Source organism: Bacillus rossius, chromosome 1, assembly GCF_032445375.1.
Source record: "Bacillus rossius redtenbacheri isolate Brsri chromosome 1, Brsri_v3, whole genome shotgun sequence".
Classification (NCBI taxonomy): Eukaryota; Metazoa; Arthropoda; class Insecta; order Phasmatodea; family Bacillidae; genus Bacillus; species Bacillus rossius.
Window position 1 is genome coordinate 195,257,152 of NC_086330.1, and position 22,042 is coordinate 195,279,193.

Sequence of the window (22,042 nt, forward strand, 5' to 3'; positions counted from 1 at the left end):
TTTGAAAGAAAACAATCAAGTAAAAGAAAAGCTGATAATGATTCTATGGTCTCAGACAAGAAAATTGCTCGTGCATTCATGTCAGTCAACGATTCTAGCATTACTTTGAAAAGTCAAATGCCAAATTTAAGTCGTGAAGAAAAGCTATTTCTCTTTCTCTCATTGCCACTAAATAGAGCTTTTTGCTTGTTTTTGATGCATGTAATACCAATATTTGAGAAGGTAAATATAATGCTTCAGGCATCAGAACCACAAATTCACATTTTGCTATATATGCTCTGCGACTTTTTGAAATAGCTATTTTCTAAGTTTGTGAAGCCTGCTGCTTTCAAGAATGTGAATGTTCTTGAAGTTATTATGCTGTTGAAAATCATAGGCAAGACTCTGATATGGCGTCTGACAAAGCATCTGACAGAAAAGTTTTTTATGAATCTGGGAAAAAATATTTTATCACTTCATGTGACTATATTGTGAATAAGTTCCCTTTGAAGAATGAAGTTTTTAAGAAAGCTAGTGCTGCAATCATTGATGGCATTTAAAATGTTAGCTTTTCTGATGTTTAGTACTTCCTGAATTTGTTTTCTGTAATGTTACCAATGCAAGACAATAAAACAAGGAGCCTTCCAAGGGCAATCTTAGCAAGCAACCCATGTGACACAAGTCATATCTGAAAACCACTGTCACAGTCACTAGCACACAACGCTCAAAAATTGTATAAATAACACAGTTTGCAGGCACGGCATTCAGTTTTTCAACTCAGCTCTTTCTAATTTGCTAGACCAACAGATAATCCCAGATGGCTTTCAAAAATTCACTTTATGGGTTTCTCACGGATTTCCCTGCATCAAAAAAATTCAAGGCTTCCCGATTTTCCCGGTTGGGTGACAGCTTTGTAGATAATGTTCATTGTGCCAAATTCTCAGTTTCTGATTGTAATATATATTTTTTGTTTTTTGTTTGTCCCATATGCATTCCTAAACCATTCATCCAAGTGTAATGAAACTTTGCACACTTGACCTTTGAAACACGAGGAATGTTTCTGTCTAGGGATAACATACAAAAGATGGTGCTAGTTATATTGGATAATTACAGTAGTGTCTCGCTAATCCGGGCTTGTCCGGACCGGAACCTGTCCGGATCACCGAAAGTCCGGATTAACCATAATCAACTTTAAAATGTATCAAAAACAAGTTTTAGAGGCTAAAGAAAAAATCTTTATGCTTAAAAATCAACTGTGTTTTATTATAAAGTACTTAAGAAACTATGTACATATGTATGTAACTTATATATAAAACAATAATATGTATTGTACATACTTACATGTAACTAAAAAGTATAAAACAATTAAAGGTTTAAAAAATTACAATTTACTCGAAAAAGTCTGTAACATTCTTTTGTTTTAATGAAGATTGCCATCGTTTTGCTGTGCGATCTTGTAGGCGCCTCAAGGTCAGTAGCTCAGCAGTCGATGTGTCGCTTTGCTTCTCAAAGTAACTCAGCAATCCCTCCAGCATTGTAGTCGCTTCGCCATGAGTAGGGCCAGCTGATTCCTCTTTACCTCCATCGTCATCTTCCGAACTGTCTATTTCAGTTGCCGTGTTTGCAATGCACGCCTCCATGATTTCATCTTCACTTAACATTTGACGACCAATACCGCTGTCACTGTTAATACATTCTTATATGTCATTCTCCTCTATGTTGGCACAACCCTCCAACTGTTGAAATACATGTACAAAATCAAAGCTTGTTGAAGTTGGTTGAGTTTCGTCTTGTCCCTGTTTTTCCTGTGAAATGCTTGGCCACAAATTTGTCCAGCTTTTTTGAAGAGTTGACGGCTTAATTTCTTCCCGTGCTTCTGCAGCCAAGTAAATGACGGTCTTCATTGTCACTTTTTTAATATGATCCATTAAGTTAGCTGACTGGTCTGCTTCTTGTTGCTCTAAAAAAGACATGATCAATTTTTTTCCTATATCGCCATTTTATTGCTTCAATTACACCTTGATCCATAGGTTGTATCAAAGCAGTAATGTTTGGTGGCAGAAATTTTACTCGGGTGGCATGGTGCATTATCAATTAACAACACAGCCTTTTCTGGGCAGTTTTTGTCTCTCAAAAACTTTTTTGTTTTAGGAACAAATGTTTCAAAAACTAAGCTTTAAAAATTTTTCCATCCATCCATGCCGATTTCTGTGAAGTTTACTGGGCTGTAAGAGCATTTCTATTAAGATATTTAAGAGCCCTAGGCTTAGCCGATTTGCCTATAACCAAAAGTGGAATTTTCAAGTTGCCAGAAGCATTACTACAAGGAAGCAAAGTTACTCTTTCTTTTTTTTTTTCTTATGACCTTTGGCTACATAATCCAATTTTGAACCTAATGTTTTTTTTGGAAGCATTTTGTAATTTAATTTCATTTTGTCAGAGTTGAACACTTGGCAAGATTCTAAGTTTTCATCTTTAACAAACTTTTCAAATTTTACTTTAAAGTTTTCACTTGCACTATTGTCACCTGACAAAATTTCACCACTTACACTAAGTTCACGAACACTGTGTCAATCTTTTCAACGAGATAACCATCCCACACTGGCAGTAAAAGCAGGGTCACCTTTTAATTTTTCGTTGAGTTTGAGCGCGAACGCTTGTAATGTTACGCCCGACAGCGGAACACCTTGTTCACGTTGTTAGCAAAACCAAATGTACAAAGTCTCGTCTAAAGTTTCATTTTTTGGTTTTGATAACGTGCTTCTGTTACCCAGACTGTCCTTACTCAGACTGTCCTTACTCACCATTTTGGCACAATAATCTTCAATTTCTTTCCTATTTTTTTTTCCAATCAGAAATAGTTTGTTTTCCCACTCCTAAATCTTGCGCGATTCTAGTTAATAATTCACCCGCATCAATACGAAATAAGGCTTGGTGTTTTTGCTCCATTGTTACAGTCCCTTTCTTACGTTTAGTAGCCATTATGTTGCTCTTAATAAGTGCACACAATACAACACTCGCTGTGAATAAAAATAACTGTCATGAGCACCTATCACCAGCATGAGTAACCATCGACTGAAGGGAACAAAGCAAAACACCTCGAAGGTAAGGGAGCGTTCAAGTATTACGTAACGAATTTGTGGGGAGGGGGGTCCTTGTAAAACGTTACGATGCGTTACAGGGGAGGGACCTACGCGTTACGTCACATTGTTTTTTTTTTTTTTTTTTGTTTTTTTAACCCTTCAGAACGGTCGCGTAGAGACAGATTCTTTCACGCATTTTTTAAAACTTTTTTTTTTCTCAAAATTTCAAATGGCATGATAGCTTAAATTTTTTTTTTACCTTCACAAAATTGCTTCTGCTTGCTTTACAGGATTAGTGAATATTGTTGTTTTAACTCCAAACGTAAAGCTACATATATATATATATATATATATATATATATACACACATACATATATATATATATATCAACAGCTGTGATAGTTTTTCTCGTCACTCCAGTAAAGTAGTTAAAACAAAAAATACCGCTATTCGGATGGCTTCGTTATACTTCGGTTGTCAACGTAGACTCCAATCGCCATATTAGAAATTATATAGGTATTGATATTCAAAATACACTGTTTTTTATGTGTGAGATTTTCTCTCATCACAACAGTAATGTTGTGGTACGAAAGACGATTGGTCTGAAAGGTTAATAAAATAACTAGTGAATTAAAATCTCCCAAGTTGGCAACCCTTTTCGTTTATTTTTTATGGAGGATTCCCGATTGAATTGTTCGTATTTTGTTCTCCCAAGATGGCAACCCTTTTCGTTTATGTGCTCCAAGCACTCGACCGACTGTATGAAAATTGACAACTACGATGTTTCGGCGGAATATAGAAACCCTGAAGATAGCTTGCAGGATCCAGCAGACCCTAATATGGCGTGGTATAGCGCTCACGTCCGTGAATCGCAATATTTCTTGCAAGTTATTAAATGCGCGGATGAATCCTGCTGTTCCCGCTTGAGGAGTGCATTAAAATCTGTCTTTCCAGAAACTTTCCTGCCGCCACCCTGCCCAATCCTTCAAACCGCAAACAAGTTCATGGTACCTAGTCAGATAGAGGATCATGCAAGTTTTCGCCACTTCTTGTGAGGTTGTCTGTTGATCTGTCGCCTCCTCTAGAAGGGTTTAAGCAGATGCCTTACGATTTCTTTTGCCAATCAGTACAATCCGACCTAAAGAACTGAGTATGTTCAACCTGTGGTTTTTTTTTACATCCCACAAGAGTGTGCAAATGCACAATCGTTACATGCATGGCAAGACTGCCCAAAACCTTCGTGAAAGTCGAGTACGGCCACAGCGACTTGCTGCAAGAAGGGCAAATGAGCTTCTCTGCATTGTGCGTCGCTGTGAAACATCGTCTGAGGATGCCAATTGGCTCGACGAAGACGAAGTTGATGCAAGCGGTTTAACAATTCCGGAACCCTCTTCTTCTGCTCTCTGGATGCCAGTAATGAAAGAATCTGAGTGGCTGGCAAACCCATGGACAGAGGAGCAGTAAAACTCCAATTGAATTGTTTTTTTTTTTACAATCTACTTATTTTAATTATGGCTAATTTTATTTTAAATGTTTTTAGTTTTCGTTCGATCGTATTCTTAAATACAATTATATTTTGACAAATATATTTTATTGCAGTTAGTTTTATGTTTGTAATTGCATTGCCAAAGGTAAAAATAATTATTAGAAATAAAATTTGTTATTTAATTTTAATAGCTTTATTAGTAAAAGGCTAAAATAGGAGAATGCATGAGAAGAACAATGGCAGATAAAGCAAAAAGTGTGTAAGGACAGAGCCAAGTCAGGAAAATGACGTTATTAAATGTATGATTGCTAAATGTATGATTGAGTAGTAAAAATTTATTAGGACAAAAAAAACATTGGAAAGCTCTTGCTTTTAAAAACAAGACATTTCAAATGTTAATAAATAACATTAACGCGATTAAAACAATAACAAAGGTATTTTAGTGACTTATTCCGGTACGTTACGCCACATAATTGTGCCTTTTAGGTAAAAATAGTCACTTGGGGTTACATAACATTTTACTAGGGTACAGAAAAACGTTACGGTGCGTTACATGGGGGGGAGGGGGAGGGGGGGTCAAAAATATCAAAAAATTGCATTACGTAATACTTGAACGCTCCCTATAGTGTGAGTTACTTCTTGGAAAACAGACGATGAGCAGAAAACTAGCGGTAAGACTCCCGGCAACTGAGGGAAAGAGGACCCTCTTAGAAATGTATTTTCTTATTTTCCTTTGTCACAACATTCTTTTTTATCATTGATTTTTTTTTAGATCTATCCGGATTAACCGGATGTCCGGACAAGCGGGGTCCGGATTAGCGAGCCTCTACTGTACCCATAAATATTTTATTACAGTTCCTCTTTTACATGGTCATAATAATAATAATTATAATAATAATGGTGGCCCGCAAGTCATATCCATGGAGTGGATGTCTGTTCTGAAGTTAAAGTCAACTGGTTAGCATTTGGATAGCAAAACAAATCGTAGCTGTATAAAGGCTAATAAATATATATAAAAAATAATGTATGGTTGCTTGTGCTGAATGCGTTTCCATACCATTCGTCCAAATGTGATGAAACTTTAGTGATTTGATATGTACATGCCCGAAAAGGTTTCTGAATTTGTTCCACCATTTTACAAGTAAACAAATGTGTGTATTTTATATAGTTCGAGTTCAGTTTATGTGTTTTTGGTGTATGAGTGCATACACATTACAGAATTGAATTGAATCTAGAACAAAAAGCGACCATTCACAGAATTGAATTGAATTGAATTGAATCAAATACAAACAGCAACAGTTCACAGAATTTAATTAAATCAAATACAAATGATGACATTTCAGTTTGTGTGTGATATAAACAAAAGGTGGCACGCAAGTCGTTTCGACAAATGTGTTTATTTCATATAGTTCAGCTACAGTTCATGTGTTTTCGGTGTATGCATGCACACGCATGACAGAATTGAAATGAATCAAATATGAAAGATAGATAGAGACATATTAAGATATATATATATATATATATTTCTGTCATGCGTGTGCATGCATACACCGAAAACACATGAACTGTAGCTGAACTATATAATATATATATATATATTGTCGTACTAGGGATGTAAGGGAACGAACAAATTAAATGTCGAAGTGGGCGCCACCATGTGATGTGGGCACGTGGACCCGGCGGAGACTCTCTTCAGGGCGTGACGTGACCCGTGTAGGGCTAGGCTCGGTTACCTTAGCACGCGATATCGTTACAGTGGGCTCTTACGGCGTCCCACACGCCTCGAGGTTCAGGAGCAGGGACACGTGGTCACTTGACTAAAAATCACACGTTCGACGTACTCCTTTTATTTCAGCAACGTTATAACACGTCTCCAATCGCGCTACACCTACATACACTATGAAACTGTTAGTAACGCCAACGGCGAGAGAGAATAAGTTTACAGGCTGACCAGGTCACCTCGTGGCCTGGCCTCGTTAGTTTAGGACGCGGTTCGTGATTAAATGTTCGAATTGAACTTAAATATTTATTAAAACAAGTCGGCCACCTGGAGTAGGCCTCGCCGATACAAAAAAGGTTTAAGAATGATAAAAAGTCTGGCGGATGTTAAAAGATCAGTTGATTAAGAAAAATGTGAAATTGCGCGGTGCTCACCAAGCATCCTACCCCGGGTGACGAACGGAAGCGACTGAAGAGGCCAGGGCAGCATGGCGGCTGGAAAGCGCTGGATTTACCATTAGTCTCTCATGTATTTTTTAATATATATTTTAACTAAAACAAATACACTAAAAATTCTATAATAAAATTATAACAAAGTTTCCTTAATTATTTAAGTTGAGTATTGATTATTTTAATTATGATTATGGTTCAAACTAGTTGCGGGTAGTTGCACTGCCTGCCGCGTGGGGCGCTGCGCCGTCCTTACAACTAGCACTTAAAACATAAACACTTAGGGAATATTATTTAAAGAAAAGACAGTTAGGTAAACCTAAAAATTGAATAATAAAATAAAAGGGGTCGTGGCACAGACTTTACTCCCGCCTCTTGTTGGCGCCTCACACGCACACACACACACATTTGCACACGGGGTGGGAGGTTTGAAATAGAGGGTGGTGGTGGGAGGAGAGGGATGGTGACGGCGTGAGGCACATCGGGCTTAGGGAGGGCGGAGCCCCGGTCGACGTCAATATATATAGATATATATATATAGATAGATAGAGGGAGGGAGGGGGAGAGAGAGAGAGAGAGAGGCTTTTTATATGTGTACCTACTTCAAACAAATAACAAAAAAATTTAATGAGACATTGCAACAGATGCTGTGCATTAGTTGGTCTATAGAAAATAATTGCTTGGATGAACTACCTAGATTTCAAGAAAGAAATAATTGTTTATTTGCCTTTTAAAAATAAACATGAAATAATCTTAATGCTTGAATAACCTTATCAGAGGGACTTGTTGGAAAATCCACGCAGTACTTTTTAAGAAATAAGAGAGAATGTTGTTCAAATTTAATTAGTCAATAACTGGTAAAAACTGGAATTTAGTTGTTTATAATTTTGAATTGAAAGTTTGACAATATTTTACATAAATTGGTATCTGGGTTTTATCATGAAAAATTTGTAGGCTCATCTGGCACCAATTTTGGGCCTTCTTAACTGTAACTGGGTAATTTTTTTTTAACTTTTATCAAACTTTTTTATTACTTTAAAATTAAACAAGACTCTTTCGTTTTGCAGCATGTCCTGTTATTAATAGGTACCTACATAAAAATGTATTAACCAGAATAGAGGTAGAGTACCCGTTTTATCGCATAATAGTCGCACACGCATAATCGTTGCACCGAAATTTCGGACATCAAAATTTGGATAAAAAAACCTCTCCCGTAAACATCGCATGATGTTTTGGGTTCCACTGTTAGATTCCGAGCGCATTGTGTAGGTATTTTTTCCGTTTAAAACAATGTATTTTAAAGTAGAAATCTAATATTTATTCACTGATTTAGTTAACGGAAATACTAAGTTGTCTGATGTGTAAATTTTATTTTAAAGACTTTTTAAAGTTATAATGTTTATCTGTTCGTCTGCGTCGCCACATTGTACCGCTTATAAAAATGTAGCCAGCGCTAGTTGGCACCATTCATTTTTGGTTATGTTGCTTTCGGTATAGAGAGCGCACACGTAGTCGAATATCAATATCTTGCCGATTGCACGCAAAGCGCGCTCTCTGTCGAGTGCCGAGTTAACTACATTTGATGGCCCGCACTTTTTCATGGTAAGTGTGTACTACGACGATAGTTGTGCGTTAGTTCAAGCTCGTATTCGGGTCACAGATTATGTTTTTCTTTTTAAAGTTGAAGAAATGTTTTTTTTTGCTTCACTTATTAATTTAAATTGTTTGGCGTGCTTTTGTATACTCTACTTTTTATAAAAGTTACTTTCCATGAATGGGTATTGTTTTTATGATTAACTTTACCAAAAAGAAAAAAATTTTCTAATAAAAGTTTAACGCCTACTTTTCTGACTTGATTTTAGTATAAAAGGTGCAACGATTATGTAATGAAACACAGTATTCTTTTTTTTAAAAAACCACTGACAAAAATGCAGGTCGACCTGGAATCCTGCACCAAGAAGTAGATTTAAACATAAAGAAAACAACATTGTTTAAATATACATGAACATCCATAATATAGCGTGAAATAAAATTCTTATGTTAATTTACCACATGTCTTGAGTAAAATCAAGTCCTGTATGCAAATATATTTTTCTCCATCACCAAATGTGGGGAAATGTAAATAGAATATTTGTTTGCAGGATTAGAAACGTACAGCAGAATATGGTATATTACGAGAGGCTTGACTTACAAGGTTATTTGCATCACACTGTCAGTGTGACTGTAGAAACTGTAGTGTATTTCAACTGTATTTTTGACAGCATTTTTTGTGTTACTTTCGTCAGTGCAAGGGATTTGCACTGCTTGTTTTTTTTTTTTTAAACACATCATTCTGTGATTTGAAAATGTGTTTACAATCTTTTACTCAATGGCGATTTTTTTTCTTACTACCGAGCTACCTATTCTTAAGAAAAAAGTGAATCTAATACTTACTTGTGTTATTGATATTGCCTGCCAAGGTGGTGCAGAAAGTGGCTAACCTGGTTGGAGAGCGACAAGAAGTGGTGCTCGACAAAATCCTCGATGTTTGGCTGGACAAGATGGCTCTCGTGACGCAACTAGAGAGGCGTAAGCTTCTAGGTCTGGCCCTGGCGTCATTACTGACCGCTCAGTCCAGGTAACTGCAAGTTCTTTCAAAGTATTCTTATTTAAGGATAGTTCAGAGACACTATTGATAAAATATGAATTTCTGACATCATCTTGAATGATGGCAAGCGAACAGTGATGAAGGGAATTAGAGGGAAGGGGGATTAGCAATATTCAGTAACTGAAGGGTTATTTTGTTCCATCTGTGCTTAGTTGCTTCATGTGCAAACAGCACTAGTGTGTGAAAGTATAGCTGCTTGTATATCCTGTTATTCTATTAGTAGTTTCTATTTTAAATGCTAAGTTAAAAGAATATTTGCATATTTATTATAGGCTATGCAAAGTCAAAAGGTCAAATTATGAGAGCGGTGATTTTGTTTAAAATTTAATCAATAATATTGATTTGTGCTGTAATAGAGAAATTACTACATTAGAGATACCAAAATACTTTATCAAAATTTGTCTCGTATGTTACACATCTTAAATGTTTCGCGCTTTTCTTTCAGACGTGGTGAAACAATTAGGAAATTATAGTATTTTTGCATAAATCTTAGTGCTTTTGCACATAAATGTTGAGATTTCATCAGAAGCTTCAAAAAAAAAAACCTTACAATTTACCCCTGTTTCACATTTCACATTTCTTGGTGTCTGTTTTATGGTGGCCACTCACTGTTGATATGGGTTTATTTTCTGAAAGAGAAATATTTTTACCAAAGTTTTCAAATTGGAAAAGTATATAGTTTGTTTTGAACCATTTACACTGTCACACCTCAGACCACCTTGGCTAGCTCAGAATTCTGTCTGAAGTCACATACATGAAACACTTGCAAAAAAATGATTTGGGCATCAAAATTATTGAAGTTCAGACACTTGTAACTGTCGTAGATTCATTACGCAAATAATGTCTCTCAGACACTAAACTAATATAATGTATTTTTTTATTAAGACTCAAAAAACAATTCACAGTCAGCGGGGTAGCCATCTTGAGATCACAAAACACAGTACAGGTAGAACATACAACCTTTCTCACATAACCTCTTTTTTCGTCTCATAAAGCAAACACATTTTGACTGTTCACAGGTACCGAAAGGATAACTCTTAAATTGACAGTTTGTAATTAAGTCCCATTGTTACGTGCGAACTCACGGTAGGAAGCCGCAGGACTACATCCTCAAGTGTAAAGGGCAGTAACCTGGGTTGCTACAACACACTTAAAATAATTTCTAAGGTTAATAGTATGTCGTGATCATGCAAATCATAAGCTTTCTTGTACAAACATAACCTTAATGTCATATGTTCAAAATTATTTTATTTATGAACAAAATTTGATACTAATCCTACGTCAGATGTTGCAAATCGTCGAGTACCAAGGAATGATGGTTTTTTTGAAACTAAGATTGGATTGCCTCATCCCTACTGTTAACATGAAATTATATTAAATAAAACATCATTTAGAAAATGTGGTTGCGAGAAACACATTGTATCCATACATGTTAAGTATCCTATTTTATCGCATAATCGTCGCACCAATATTTTAGGGTGTCAAAATTTGGATGAAAAAATCTCTCGCATAAACGTTGCATGCTGTTTTGGGTCCCACTATTAGATTCAGAGTGTTTTGTATAGGTATCTTTTCAATATAAAACAATGTATTTTAAAGTAAAAATATGATATTCGTTCGGATATTACCATTTATTTAATTAACGGAAATACAAAGTTGTCTGAAGTGTAAATTTTCTTTTAAAGACTTTTAAAGTTATAACCTTTATCTGTTTGTCTGCATCGCCGTGATGTACCATGTATAAAAATGTAGCCAGCACTAGTTGGCATCATTATTGTTTGGTTATCTTGCTTCCCGTATAGAACGTGCACACGTAGTCGAATATCGAAATCTCACTGATTGCATGCAAGACGCGCACTCTGTCGAGTACCGAGTTAACTACATTTGATGGCCCGCACTCTTTCATGGTAAATGTGTACTACGATGATAGTTATGTGTTAGTTCAAGCTTGCATTCAGGTCACATTATGTTTTTCAATTTAAAGTTGAAGAAAGGTTTTTGTTGCAGGATTTATTAATTTAAATTGTTTGGCGTGCTTTTGTATTCTCTACTTTTAAAAAACGTACTTCCCATGAATGGGTTTTGTTTTTATGAATAACTTTAAAAAAATTTCTAATAAAAGTCAATCCCCTACATTTGAAACAATTTTAGTATAAAATATGCTACGATTATGCGGTAAACATGGTAGGCTTCTCGAATACTGTTTTCTTCAATTGAATCGAATATCAAATTACCGTATTTACTCGTGCATAGCGCGCCCTTTTTTCCCCTCAAGTAAAGGGAAAAAAATCAAGGATGCGCGCTATACACGGAAAAAAAGGTAAGGGGGTTGGTGGGGAGGAGTGGTAGTCGTTAACTGCCGGGTGATGGGTGACTTTTTTTTCCCTGGCCAGCCCCCACACATACGCACAAGCAACGAGGCCTCTCTTTCACACACACACACACACACACACACGTGCGCGCGCGCGCAAGCTCGCACATCATGGTCTCTCATGTTTATTTTTAGACCTCCCCCTCTACAGAAAGCCAGTGCAGCATCTAGTAACAGTGCCGGGTGGAGAAATGTCACTTCGTCACTTGTCGCCTCCAGCGAGCGAGCCTGGCGAGGGAGGAGGGGAGGGAGGAAGGGAGGGAGGAGAGAGAGAGAGAGAGCATATTGTCACCAGTCCCCCGCCCACTTCCTTCGCTTCCTCGTCCCAGCAGATACCTGTGAGTCATCTAGTCCTCCCGTCAGCTTAGCAACGTAGCGTGGCATGCTTCATTTTGCTTGTCCATAAAAATGTTAACTATCAGTTGTAATATCTATGTAGAAGCTATGTGATGGGAGTGGTGGTGTTTAGTCCTGTCAACTGTCAAGGTTACTTGATGGTCATAGTCCAGTTCTGCCTGCCTCCCTCCCTCCCGCCCTCATACCAGTTGTGACGATACAGCTCTTCATTATCTTCCTTCTACACAGAAGAGTTTAGCTTGCTCGTGTCGTTTCAGATTGTACGGTATGCCACAAAAGTTTTGCTTTCAGGTGGAAGAGTATTTAATTTAAGTATTTTCCTGACACATCACCACACATCAATGTAAATAATCATTTGTTTCATAAGTTATTACTTAACAGGTACCACAAAATGTTAGTAAAATTTATTTATGGGAAAAAAAACTATAAATTTTTTTCTTTGGCATTTGTTGCAAAAATCGTGGTGCGCACTATACACGAGGGCGCGCTATACACGAGTAAATATAGTATTCACGAATAACGAATACTTTTCGAATCAAATTCAATTCAGTAAAAAAATTAATATTCTTCTCTGGAGTCAAAGGAAAATTTAAATAAGATTTTAAATTTCTTAAATATATGTAGCAATAATGGACTTATCATAAATAGTTCATAGTTTGAGTTTAAGTTAAGTTTACTAACCTGTAGGTGTTTTTATTTTCTGTGGAAAATAGAAGCATTCTAGCAAAAAACTAAAATTTTGTACTGTTGAATCGTTAAGACAGATGGTAGGAACTAAAATAGTAATTCACAACTCCAAAAATTTGGCATTAGCTACACAATGTGTACACTTATAGATGTTGTATAGACAAATTAAGTAAATGCAAACAAAAGGAAAAGGGCCAAACGTACATCAAACTCAATATAACCTGTTTTATCATACTGTTAATATTATTTCTTAGCCTAAAATATAAACAAACGAGAGGTTAGGTTATTTCCGTATTATTTTTCACATTTCTTTGGAATTTTTAATGTAAACGAAGATTTTCTCCACTTGAAAAGACACAATTTTTGTGCTGCATCATGTAATTAAAGAAAAGTAACATAAAACCCGGTATAATAAAATGCGTAGTAGCTTATCTTTTAAACAAAGATCCCACTACAGCTTTTAAACCAAATAACCGAACATTTAATAAACAAGATGCATGTGACCCATTGTATACACAACACACAGATTATGGATGAAATATCGCATTTAGGTGTTCGTAAATAATATCAATATTCGCTGTAGTAGTATTAAAAAACCTACATTCAAGATATGGACATACTCTGTTGTAATTTGTTTCATGTGCGACATATCTATAACCAACGGCTGACGTTTTCAGAAATGGCGTCGAGAATATCGTGAAAATATCTGTATTTTGCACAAAACTTTGATAAATCGGTGAAATTTTGGGTTTTTCGAGAATTTCGTGGTTCACTGAATTTTTAGGCTTCCTGATGATGCGATGTTATGGACAGTTGTGACAGCTAATACAACTAAACTTTTATAGATTATTTTGAGTATCTATTGGTGACGAGTAATTACAAAAATTACTCCATTTGAAACGTTAAATCGAATATACAATTATTTGATTCGAATTTGAAATTTTTCAGTACTCGCAGACCCCTAATGTTAAGTTGATTCTTTTAAAATCTGGGAAGATGTGGATGTGTTGTCATACAATCATTGAAATAACAAATATGTCATTTTACGTTATATTTAGTAGTTTTAGGTAGTATGTTCACTACAACTGTGATTTTATAATCCCCAGATTTAATGAAGCAGCAACTTTACGAATAGAGTCTAAATTCTTAGGAACTATTAAAACATCAGAAAGTTTGACATCAATATATAAACAATCAGAAAAAATTAAAAAAAAAAACACTATGAAAGCTTAAAAAAATTATTTATTTTTTAATGCACAGCATATATTTTGTGTAGGTTTTAATACTGTCAGTTATGTTCCTATAATAAGAGCCAAAAAAGAATTGACCATTCCATTTAAATATGTGGCGGCGGTAGCCTCTGCGACGTAAGTGGACACTTGTGAAACTCGTCTGGCTGGCTGGCTGACGCATGCCAGCGGCGGCAGCGGCATGATTTTGTCTCACCCCTCTTAACAGTCTAACATTCCCTTCCCTCGTACAACCTTCCGCATGAGCAAATTAACATCCTCCCACTTCCCTCCTCTGCTCCCCCATCCCTTCTCTACCACCTGCAACGAAGGCCAAAACACTACACAGTGTCAAAAAGTCCATTCTGGTAAAATAAATATTTTTAAAGCTCTCACGACAACCATGTACCATTAATAAATGCTGTATAAATTATTATTGGATCAGACATTCAATTTTTTTAAAACATGAACTAGGTACATTTTTTTTATTAGTCACACAGCAATATTTCTGCTGGAAGATTACAAACCTAGAAATATTACGGATGGTAAAATTTAACCGGGCCAAAAAATATTAATTTTACCACAAATGAACTACAATCACTCACTATTCCAACATTCACGATGTAAGATGCATAGCAAATAGAGCTGTGTCAATACGAATAGGCAGAAGCTGATTTTGCCGGTATTTAGTTGAATCAGTGTTTGCCAATTCAAAATATGCTTGTTAATTTTCAGCTGATATCACACGTGTTAAACTGGTATTGGAATGTTTTTTGTTTTGTAAATCTGTACAAAGAAAGTCTTGCAATCTTTCACATTTTAATTTTTTTTTTTACTTCGTATTTCATAGTTATCTATTATTAAATTACAGTAGAACCCCGATTATCCGCGACTCGATCATCCGATTCGCGGATTAACCGCGATTTATGTCCATCAAGTCCAATTTTTTAGTTACATATAACCAATGATTCAAAATGTATGTAAATGTTAAAATACTTTGCAAAATGTATGTTGGTCAAAGTACTTTGACTCAGTTATGTTTATATACACAGAAAGTTTAAAAAAAATACTAGTACATACATATGTAAATAATATTTTTGTGTTCCATGTTACGTGAATAGATTATACACTGGTGCGCGATTCCACGTCCGCATGACCGGACTGTATACTCCCGCGCGCAGCAAGGTGCTGTGCCACAGCGATTACCCGGCGCATGGAGACAGTCCATTCCATTAGTGTACGTTGTTGAAGCATGAAGGTGGTGATAATTTTATGTATTGTAACAGTGATCTGCATTCCTACGGATTATACCGTTGTGTTGTGCGGAAGTGTTGAGCGCAACATTTCACATTTCATCATGTCATCAAATGAACAGAAAAGAAAGCGAGTGGTACTGTCCATCGACAGCAAAACAAAAATTATAGAAAGATTTCAGAGTGGAGAAACGATTGCAAACTTGCGACTGAGTTTAATGTCGGTAACACAACAGTGCGCGACATTATAAAAAATCGCGAAAAAATCCTTCAGTTTGCTTCACAGGCTGACACTTCAAGTGGATTAAATAAACGCAAGACGATGAAAGAATCCACATTTAGCAGCTTGGACACTTTGTTTGTTTGAATGGTTTCAACAGAAAAGGTCGGAGGGTGTACCATTAAGTGGCGTAATTTTATCACAGCAGACGTAAATTTTTTAAAAAAAACTAGGCTTGACATAAGAATCATTTTCCTGTTATATTACTTCTCCGTGTGTTGCAACTAGTGCTTGGCACGCAAGATAAATTCAGCCTATCACTTGCTGACGCGGCGCAGTGATACGACGGTGTTTGTTTATTTCAAAACTCAGCTAAGAGTGAACGGAGAATAGATATAATGACCCCTCACGGTTCCCGAGATTAGGGTCGTTATAGAGAGGTGGTCGTTATAAGATTTCCGACCCATCTGCAACACTAAGTCATAATAGGCAGTTTTTGCATTTATTCCACGTTCAGCAAGCTAAAAATAAAAAATCTAACATTTAAAATTCATATAAATGAAGGGGGATAAAAACACCGTGAATTATACGAGACAGATACACCGTTTCAAAACCATCAAATCAAATCTCAATGCACTGGTATGTAAAATCTTATCTCGAAAAGAATTTTGAAGGCAGTCGTTCTGTAAAACAATAACCAGCCCGATGGTGTTACTGACAACAGAACAATGAGCTAAGTGTGGCAGCGTCGCTTACGGGCGATGAAAAGAATGCGTGACCTTGGCAGCTATCAGCTGTCTTGGGCCCTCGGACTGGCGGGCGGCTAGTCACACACCTCGGTGCAACAACGACTCGCGTGCCCACGTCTCCGCACACAAAGCATGTGTATATATGTAATCTCCGAATGTCCACAGATGGCTGTCTGTGGGCTAATGACCTTTGAGGCAAGCATGACTCGGCTAACCGCTATTTTCGACTATCCGACTCACTCGTCCCCTTCATTAACACGGATAATCGGGGTTCTACTGTATTTTATTTTATATAATTATGTTTTAAGAAATTAAACTTTCTAGCCTCCATTAGTAAATTCATGTTTAATTTTTCAACTAATGCGTAGTCATCAAACAAATAAAAAAAAAAACAAGCTAAAAATAAGAGTTATATAAGGAGATTATTTTCAGTTTATAAACTTAAAACCGAGAAAGTTTCTTTTGGGACTAGACTAAACACAATTATGCAGTTGCGAATATCAATTTCAGAGAAGGTTCAATCCATACCAAGTGGTTGCTCAAACATTTTAAGAAAATTTGATTATTTGTGTCTTGTTAAAATTATGTTTTGACAGTTTAAAACTGGCACTATTAAATTTTTATTCTCACTGGTTTTATTATGGCAGCCATTTTGTTGCCATGGCGCATGACAATTTTTCCATTTACAAGGGTTTACCTACATTGCCATATCTTAGCTTTGGTAGGTCATAGCATGATGAAACAAAATCTGAGGTATTAAGCACATTATATACTACAATAAATTCTGATCATTAACCATCTTTCTAAAATCACTCAATCTTACCAACTTGTGAAGGTGAACTTCTGCCTCACAATTGCAAAAATTTGCATTTTCATAATTTTTTTTTTCAGAATGAAGGCAGTATGTGTTGGGCTTGAAAATAGTTTTGGAAGTACTTATGTAATAGTAGTATAAACACAAATTATTTCTGGAGTGTGAGATTTTGCTACTTTTTTTTTACAAGCTTGTAGAAATGAGTTTTTTCATATGTTTGCTTACTTTACGGCTTAATATCTCTGGTGGGCAGTTATCTAAAAATCTTAAATTTGCACACAATTAAGTACTCTATGGTACATAACTCCTGTTAAAATTTTTACTTTCAGATTCAACTGGTTCATAAGTTAAAGTCTTGCCAAATTGTTGTAAAATTGCATTGTTTTTGCAACAGTGAAAATATTCTTAAACTGAAGTAATTTTTTTAAATGCAAATATCTTAAAATTTGCATTTACTATGTAATTGAAAAGAGTTCCTGAACTAAGAACATTTAAAAGTATGCCTGAGATGTTTGCCAAGTGTTTGAAGTGCGCAGGTCTCAACAGGCACGGACTTGCTCTGGTATGGTCTGCTTGTTAGTCTGCCAGCAGCTCTGGTATAGGAAAGGTGGTTTGTGTTTCCATGCATGGTGGTTGTTTTTCTGTATGGAGAAAGAGTGTTCAATAGGACATTTAACAAATGAATAATGTCACAAATGTGTTTATGGTTCAGTGTCACAGGAATTAAAGAAAATCAGTGAGTTTAGTTCAGAACAGCAAAAGCTAATATTTTCCAGAGTGTCTAGTTATGTGAAGTCTGTATGTAAGTATCATGAGAGTCTTGTTAGTATAAAGTATCTTGTTAAATTTAATCATATATTTGGCTGGCATTGCAATGATTCTTTACAAATGCATAAAAACTAAAAAGGCAATCACTAAAGGACTGAGGGAAATACTTCCTGAACATATGAATAAAGAAACAAACTACAATTTACTGCTTGTCCCTGGTAAGTCCTTGTGTCCTACGTGCTAAAAAATTTTTTTTCTATCATTAGAAAATGATGGAACAGGGGACAAATGTGAAGAATTTATTCCTGCGAGTGAAAATTTGGAAAAAGTGGTCAATGTATGTACTCAGTTAGGGATTTCGCCAGCACCTAAAATAACGAAATTGGATGTACATAAAAGTTCACATGCAATAGCTGACAAGATTGGTAAAGTTTCAAATGTGTTGAAAAGGAATATTGAGGAATCTTTTGATGAAGTGATGGAAAACAGAGTAGTAAGTGTAGAGCCTGTAAAAGAGTTTAAAGAATTAATCATAAAACTTAAGGAAAAATGTGCTTTTGCAGAAAAAGAAGTGCAATTGAAAATAATTAGTTTACTTCCAACGTCATGGGGTCGACAAAGAATAGCAGAAGAGTTCAATGTATCAGAGCGTTTGTTAAAACTAACAAGACCCCTTGTGAAAGATCAGCTAATTCTACCCGAGTTGGGAAAGGAAAAGGGTTATTGGTATTCAATCAGAGGTAGTTACTACAGTCCGTGAATTCTATGAAAGTGATGAATACAGTCGTCTTTGTCCCGGAAAAAAAGACTGCTTATCTGTGAAAATAAATAACATGAAAGGCTGGTGCTGTGCAATTGTAATGAATTGTTTGTGGAATTTAAAGATAAACATTCAAACTGTAAAATTGGAAGATCAAAATTCATAGAACTCAGACCTAAGTGGTGTGTCACAGCCGGATCATCAGGAACACACAATGTTTGTGTTTGTACTTATCATCAGAATGTTAAGCTAATGGTAGATGGTGCAAAGCTTATGAAAGACTACAAAGACCTACTTGCCATACTTGTTTGTGATATGAATAGTTACAACTGTATGATGGGCAAATGTGTTAAATGTCCAGGAAATGAAGCCCTAGTATCTTTGATGAATTTGAAAAAAAGTGATGCCATTCCAGACAACATAATTTTTCAACAATTGACCACAACAGATAGAGCTGAAATAACTGTTATTCAGCCAAAAGAAGAATTATTTCCGTCCCTTATTGAAAAACTGGATTCACTTACAACTCATCATTTTATATCAAAGATTCAAAGTCAATATCTGAGAGAGAAGAAGGAGAAACTTATGGAGACAGAATGCATTGTTCTTGCAGACTTCGCAGAAAACTTTATATTCGTTATCCAAGACAATATTCAGAGCTACAACTGGGTAAATCACCAAGCATCCCTTTGTATATTATTACAAAGAAAACGATAAGCTTCTAACCCAATGTGTTTGTGTAATCAGTGATCATTTGTACCATAACCCAACAACAGTGCATAAATTTCAATCTCATCTTATGAAACACTTAAAAGACACTGTTTCTTTGTTTCAACATATAATTTACTTCTCAGATGGATCATCAAGTCGGTATAAAAATAAAAGGAATTTTTTGAATGTCTGTCACCATAAGAATGATTTCGACCTTAGTGCAGAGTGGAATTTCTTCGCAACATCACATGGAAAAAATGGCTCTGATGGTGACGGTGGAGCAACAAAAAGGGTGGTAACAAAGGCAGTCAAGGATCACATTCTTTCCCCGGAAGATATGTTTATGTACTGTACACAGACAATTAAAGGTATAAAATATATATCCTAAAGAAGAGGAAATTACTGCTCGTCAAGAAGAGCTCAAACCTAGGTTTAACAACTGCCAACGGTTCCAAGGAACACGGAAATTTCACCGCTTTGTTCGACTCACTGAGTTATAATGAGATGCTATGCAACATCCAAATTAGAAAAGTATGAGGAGGATCTTCCAGTTTCAACCAAGTCTGTTCCCCTGAATCTTCGGAACAATGACATTGTTCCCTGTGTGTATGATGAACAGTGGTGGCTAGAAGTCGTTGAGGAAGTTAATCTTGTGACTAATGACATTTACGTAAAATTTTACAACCCAGCTGGACCTAGAACATCATTTAAGATATCATGTGCAGACAGTGTGTGGGTACCTCTTAAGAATGTGTTGAGATAGCTCAGTTCATTAGAACTATCCACAGCAACTAGACGTTCACACAATATTTTATCATCATTATGTGATGAAATTTCAATGCTGTTTAACAAACATAGAAAATAAGATATGGTGAACAAATTAAAATCATAAATCATTTGTAATATTAAACAAATATATTGTCCATTTAGAAAAGTCAATAAAAGTGCTATTGTTACAGGTACTCGAATTTCGTTAATGACGAAATCGCAAAATTTTACTTACGATTTTGGAACTACATTCTAAACACTTAAAAATGTGTTTCCAAGCGCCTATTTTGATTTTACAGCATTTAGTTTTCACGAAATAACTGGCGATGCCGCGAAAATCATTACTATTCTCGATATTCTTGTTGTTTCACGAAATATCCACGAAATGTCAGAATTTTAATGCGATATGAATATTAAGTTTTACTATAATACTTTTGCCACAAAACATATTCGTTTAGTAATCCAAAACATCGTAATCCATATTTATTATGAGATGCGCCATAGATAAGTTGAAGCAAAATAAATACCTAACACGAGGCCTGAAAGCGGCAACCATTTATCAGCGTTCCTAGCGGGAGGTTGATGAAGTTAGCCGTTTGGCCATATTCGTTTCCGTTGTTGTATTGCTTGTAAATAATAACAGAGAGGTTATGGGATTTAACATCGCAATACGCCGGTCATGTGAAATGACCGAATGAGGTTTGAAAAGATCCTACGTTTCATGTAAATAGTTAAATGTGAACGAAAATAGGTAGTTGCGGTTTGTTTTGTTTGAAGTTTACTTGGTTTATTTGATACTTCACAATGGCTAAGGTCGTATCATTGTTTGAACGAGCTAAAGAATACGAGCATGAAGGATTCATTGTTTTTAATAAAGAAAAGCGGATAATGATGTGTTAATTTTGCAATATGGTAGTCGATTGGAAAAGGAAAGATACTTGTGAAAAACACTGCAAACAGCGAGCATCTCATTTAGAGAAGAAAAAAAGTCAAACATCACCATCAGGTTGTGGAGTCAAAAGGCAAGTGACACTCAAGGATAATATTATCCTCCATAAACGAGCAACTGAAATTAAAGTCAAATTTGCAAGCGATACAGTGTGTGCATTTGTTTCTGCAAATATACCCCTAGAGAACCTATATCACCCAGCTATGAGGGAATGGTTAAATGAATACATGAAAGGTAATTCAAGGAAATGTGTTACGGTTCTAACATCCTAATAAACACAATTTGATGGGAAAGAGGCCGGAAAATGTGTAGTAAAACAAAATTATAGCAAATTAAAAAAAAACTTTTGAGCCTGAAATTGTAATTAAATATTTTTTTAGGGAACTCTTCCTATCATGTTTACCAAACTATTTGGCCAAAGTAGCCAATTCTCCTGACAGGAAAAAATTAATTCTATAAAGTTTTGTGCAGGAACATAGCTTAGGCCTATTTAATACTCAAAATGTTTTAATACATAAACACAGACTGTAAAATTCTAGACACTATATGTGATGTAAAAGTTAAACTTGAGACAGTCTAAATGCTTGATTAACTAAAAAAAAAAACCTTAACTTGACAAAATGTATTCCCTTTGATAAATTTTTAAAATTAATTTACATTAAGTAATATGGGCAAGTATGTATAGTGAAACCTCATAGAAACAAGGCCTACCTACTGTCAAAGGAGAAAGAAACTGTCCTGGTAATAAATTGTTGTTATAGCCAAATAATTTTACATATACAGTAAAAGTCCGTTATAACGTAAATTTATAACGGCGCTGAAAGTTTGTTATAGCGAATTTTCGTAATAGCCAAAATTTAAAAAAAAATATATTATTTTTGTAGCATTTTTAAAATATATTATTTTCTCACTTGTTTTTACTATGGAAATTCACAACAAAAGTAAAGGAAATATACATAAAACTTACTAAAATAACATCAGCACTTGCCGACTACAAAATATGAGACCGCGTGGCCGTGATAAGGCCGTCACACACATTGT

At 35.6% G+C, this 22,042-nt stretch overlaps 1 protein-coding gene across 9 annotated transcripts in view; it reads left to right on the forward strand.

The window, feature by feature from the left end:
• LOC134527198 (importin-11-like) overlaps window positions 1–22,042 on the forward strand; it is a 423,976-nt gene that overhangs the window by 347,116 nt on the left and 54,818 nt on the right. For 8 of the 9 annotated variants that reach the window (XM_063359649.1, XM_063359652.1, XM_063359648.1 and 5 more), the window contains one exon: window positions 9,178–9,335. The exons of the other annotated variant lie outside the window; for it this stretch is intronic. In XM_063359649.1, coding sequence (XP_063215719.1) covers window positions 9,178–9,335 — 158 coding nt within the window. The remainder of the gene's footprint in view (window positions 1–9,177; window positions 9,336–22,042) is intronic. 9 annotated transcript variants of the gene reach the window in all.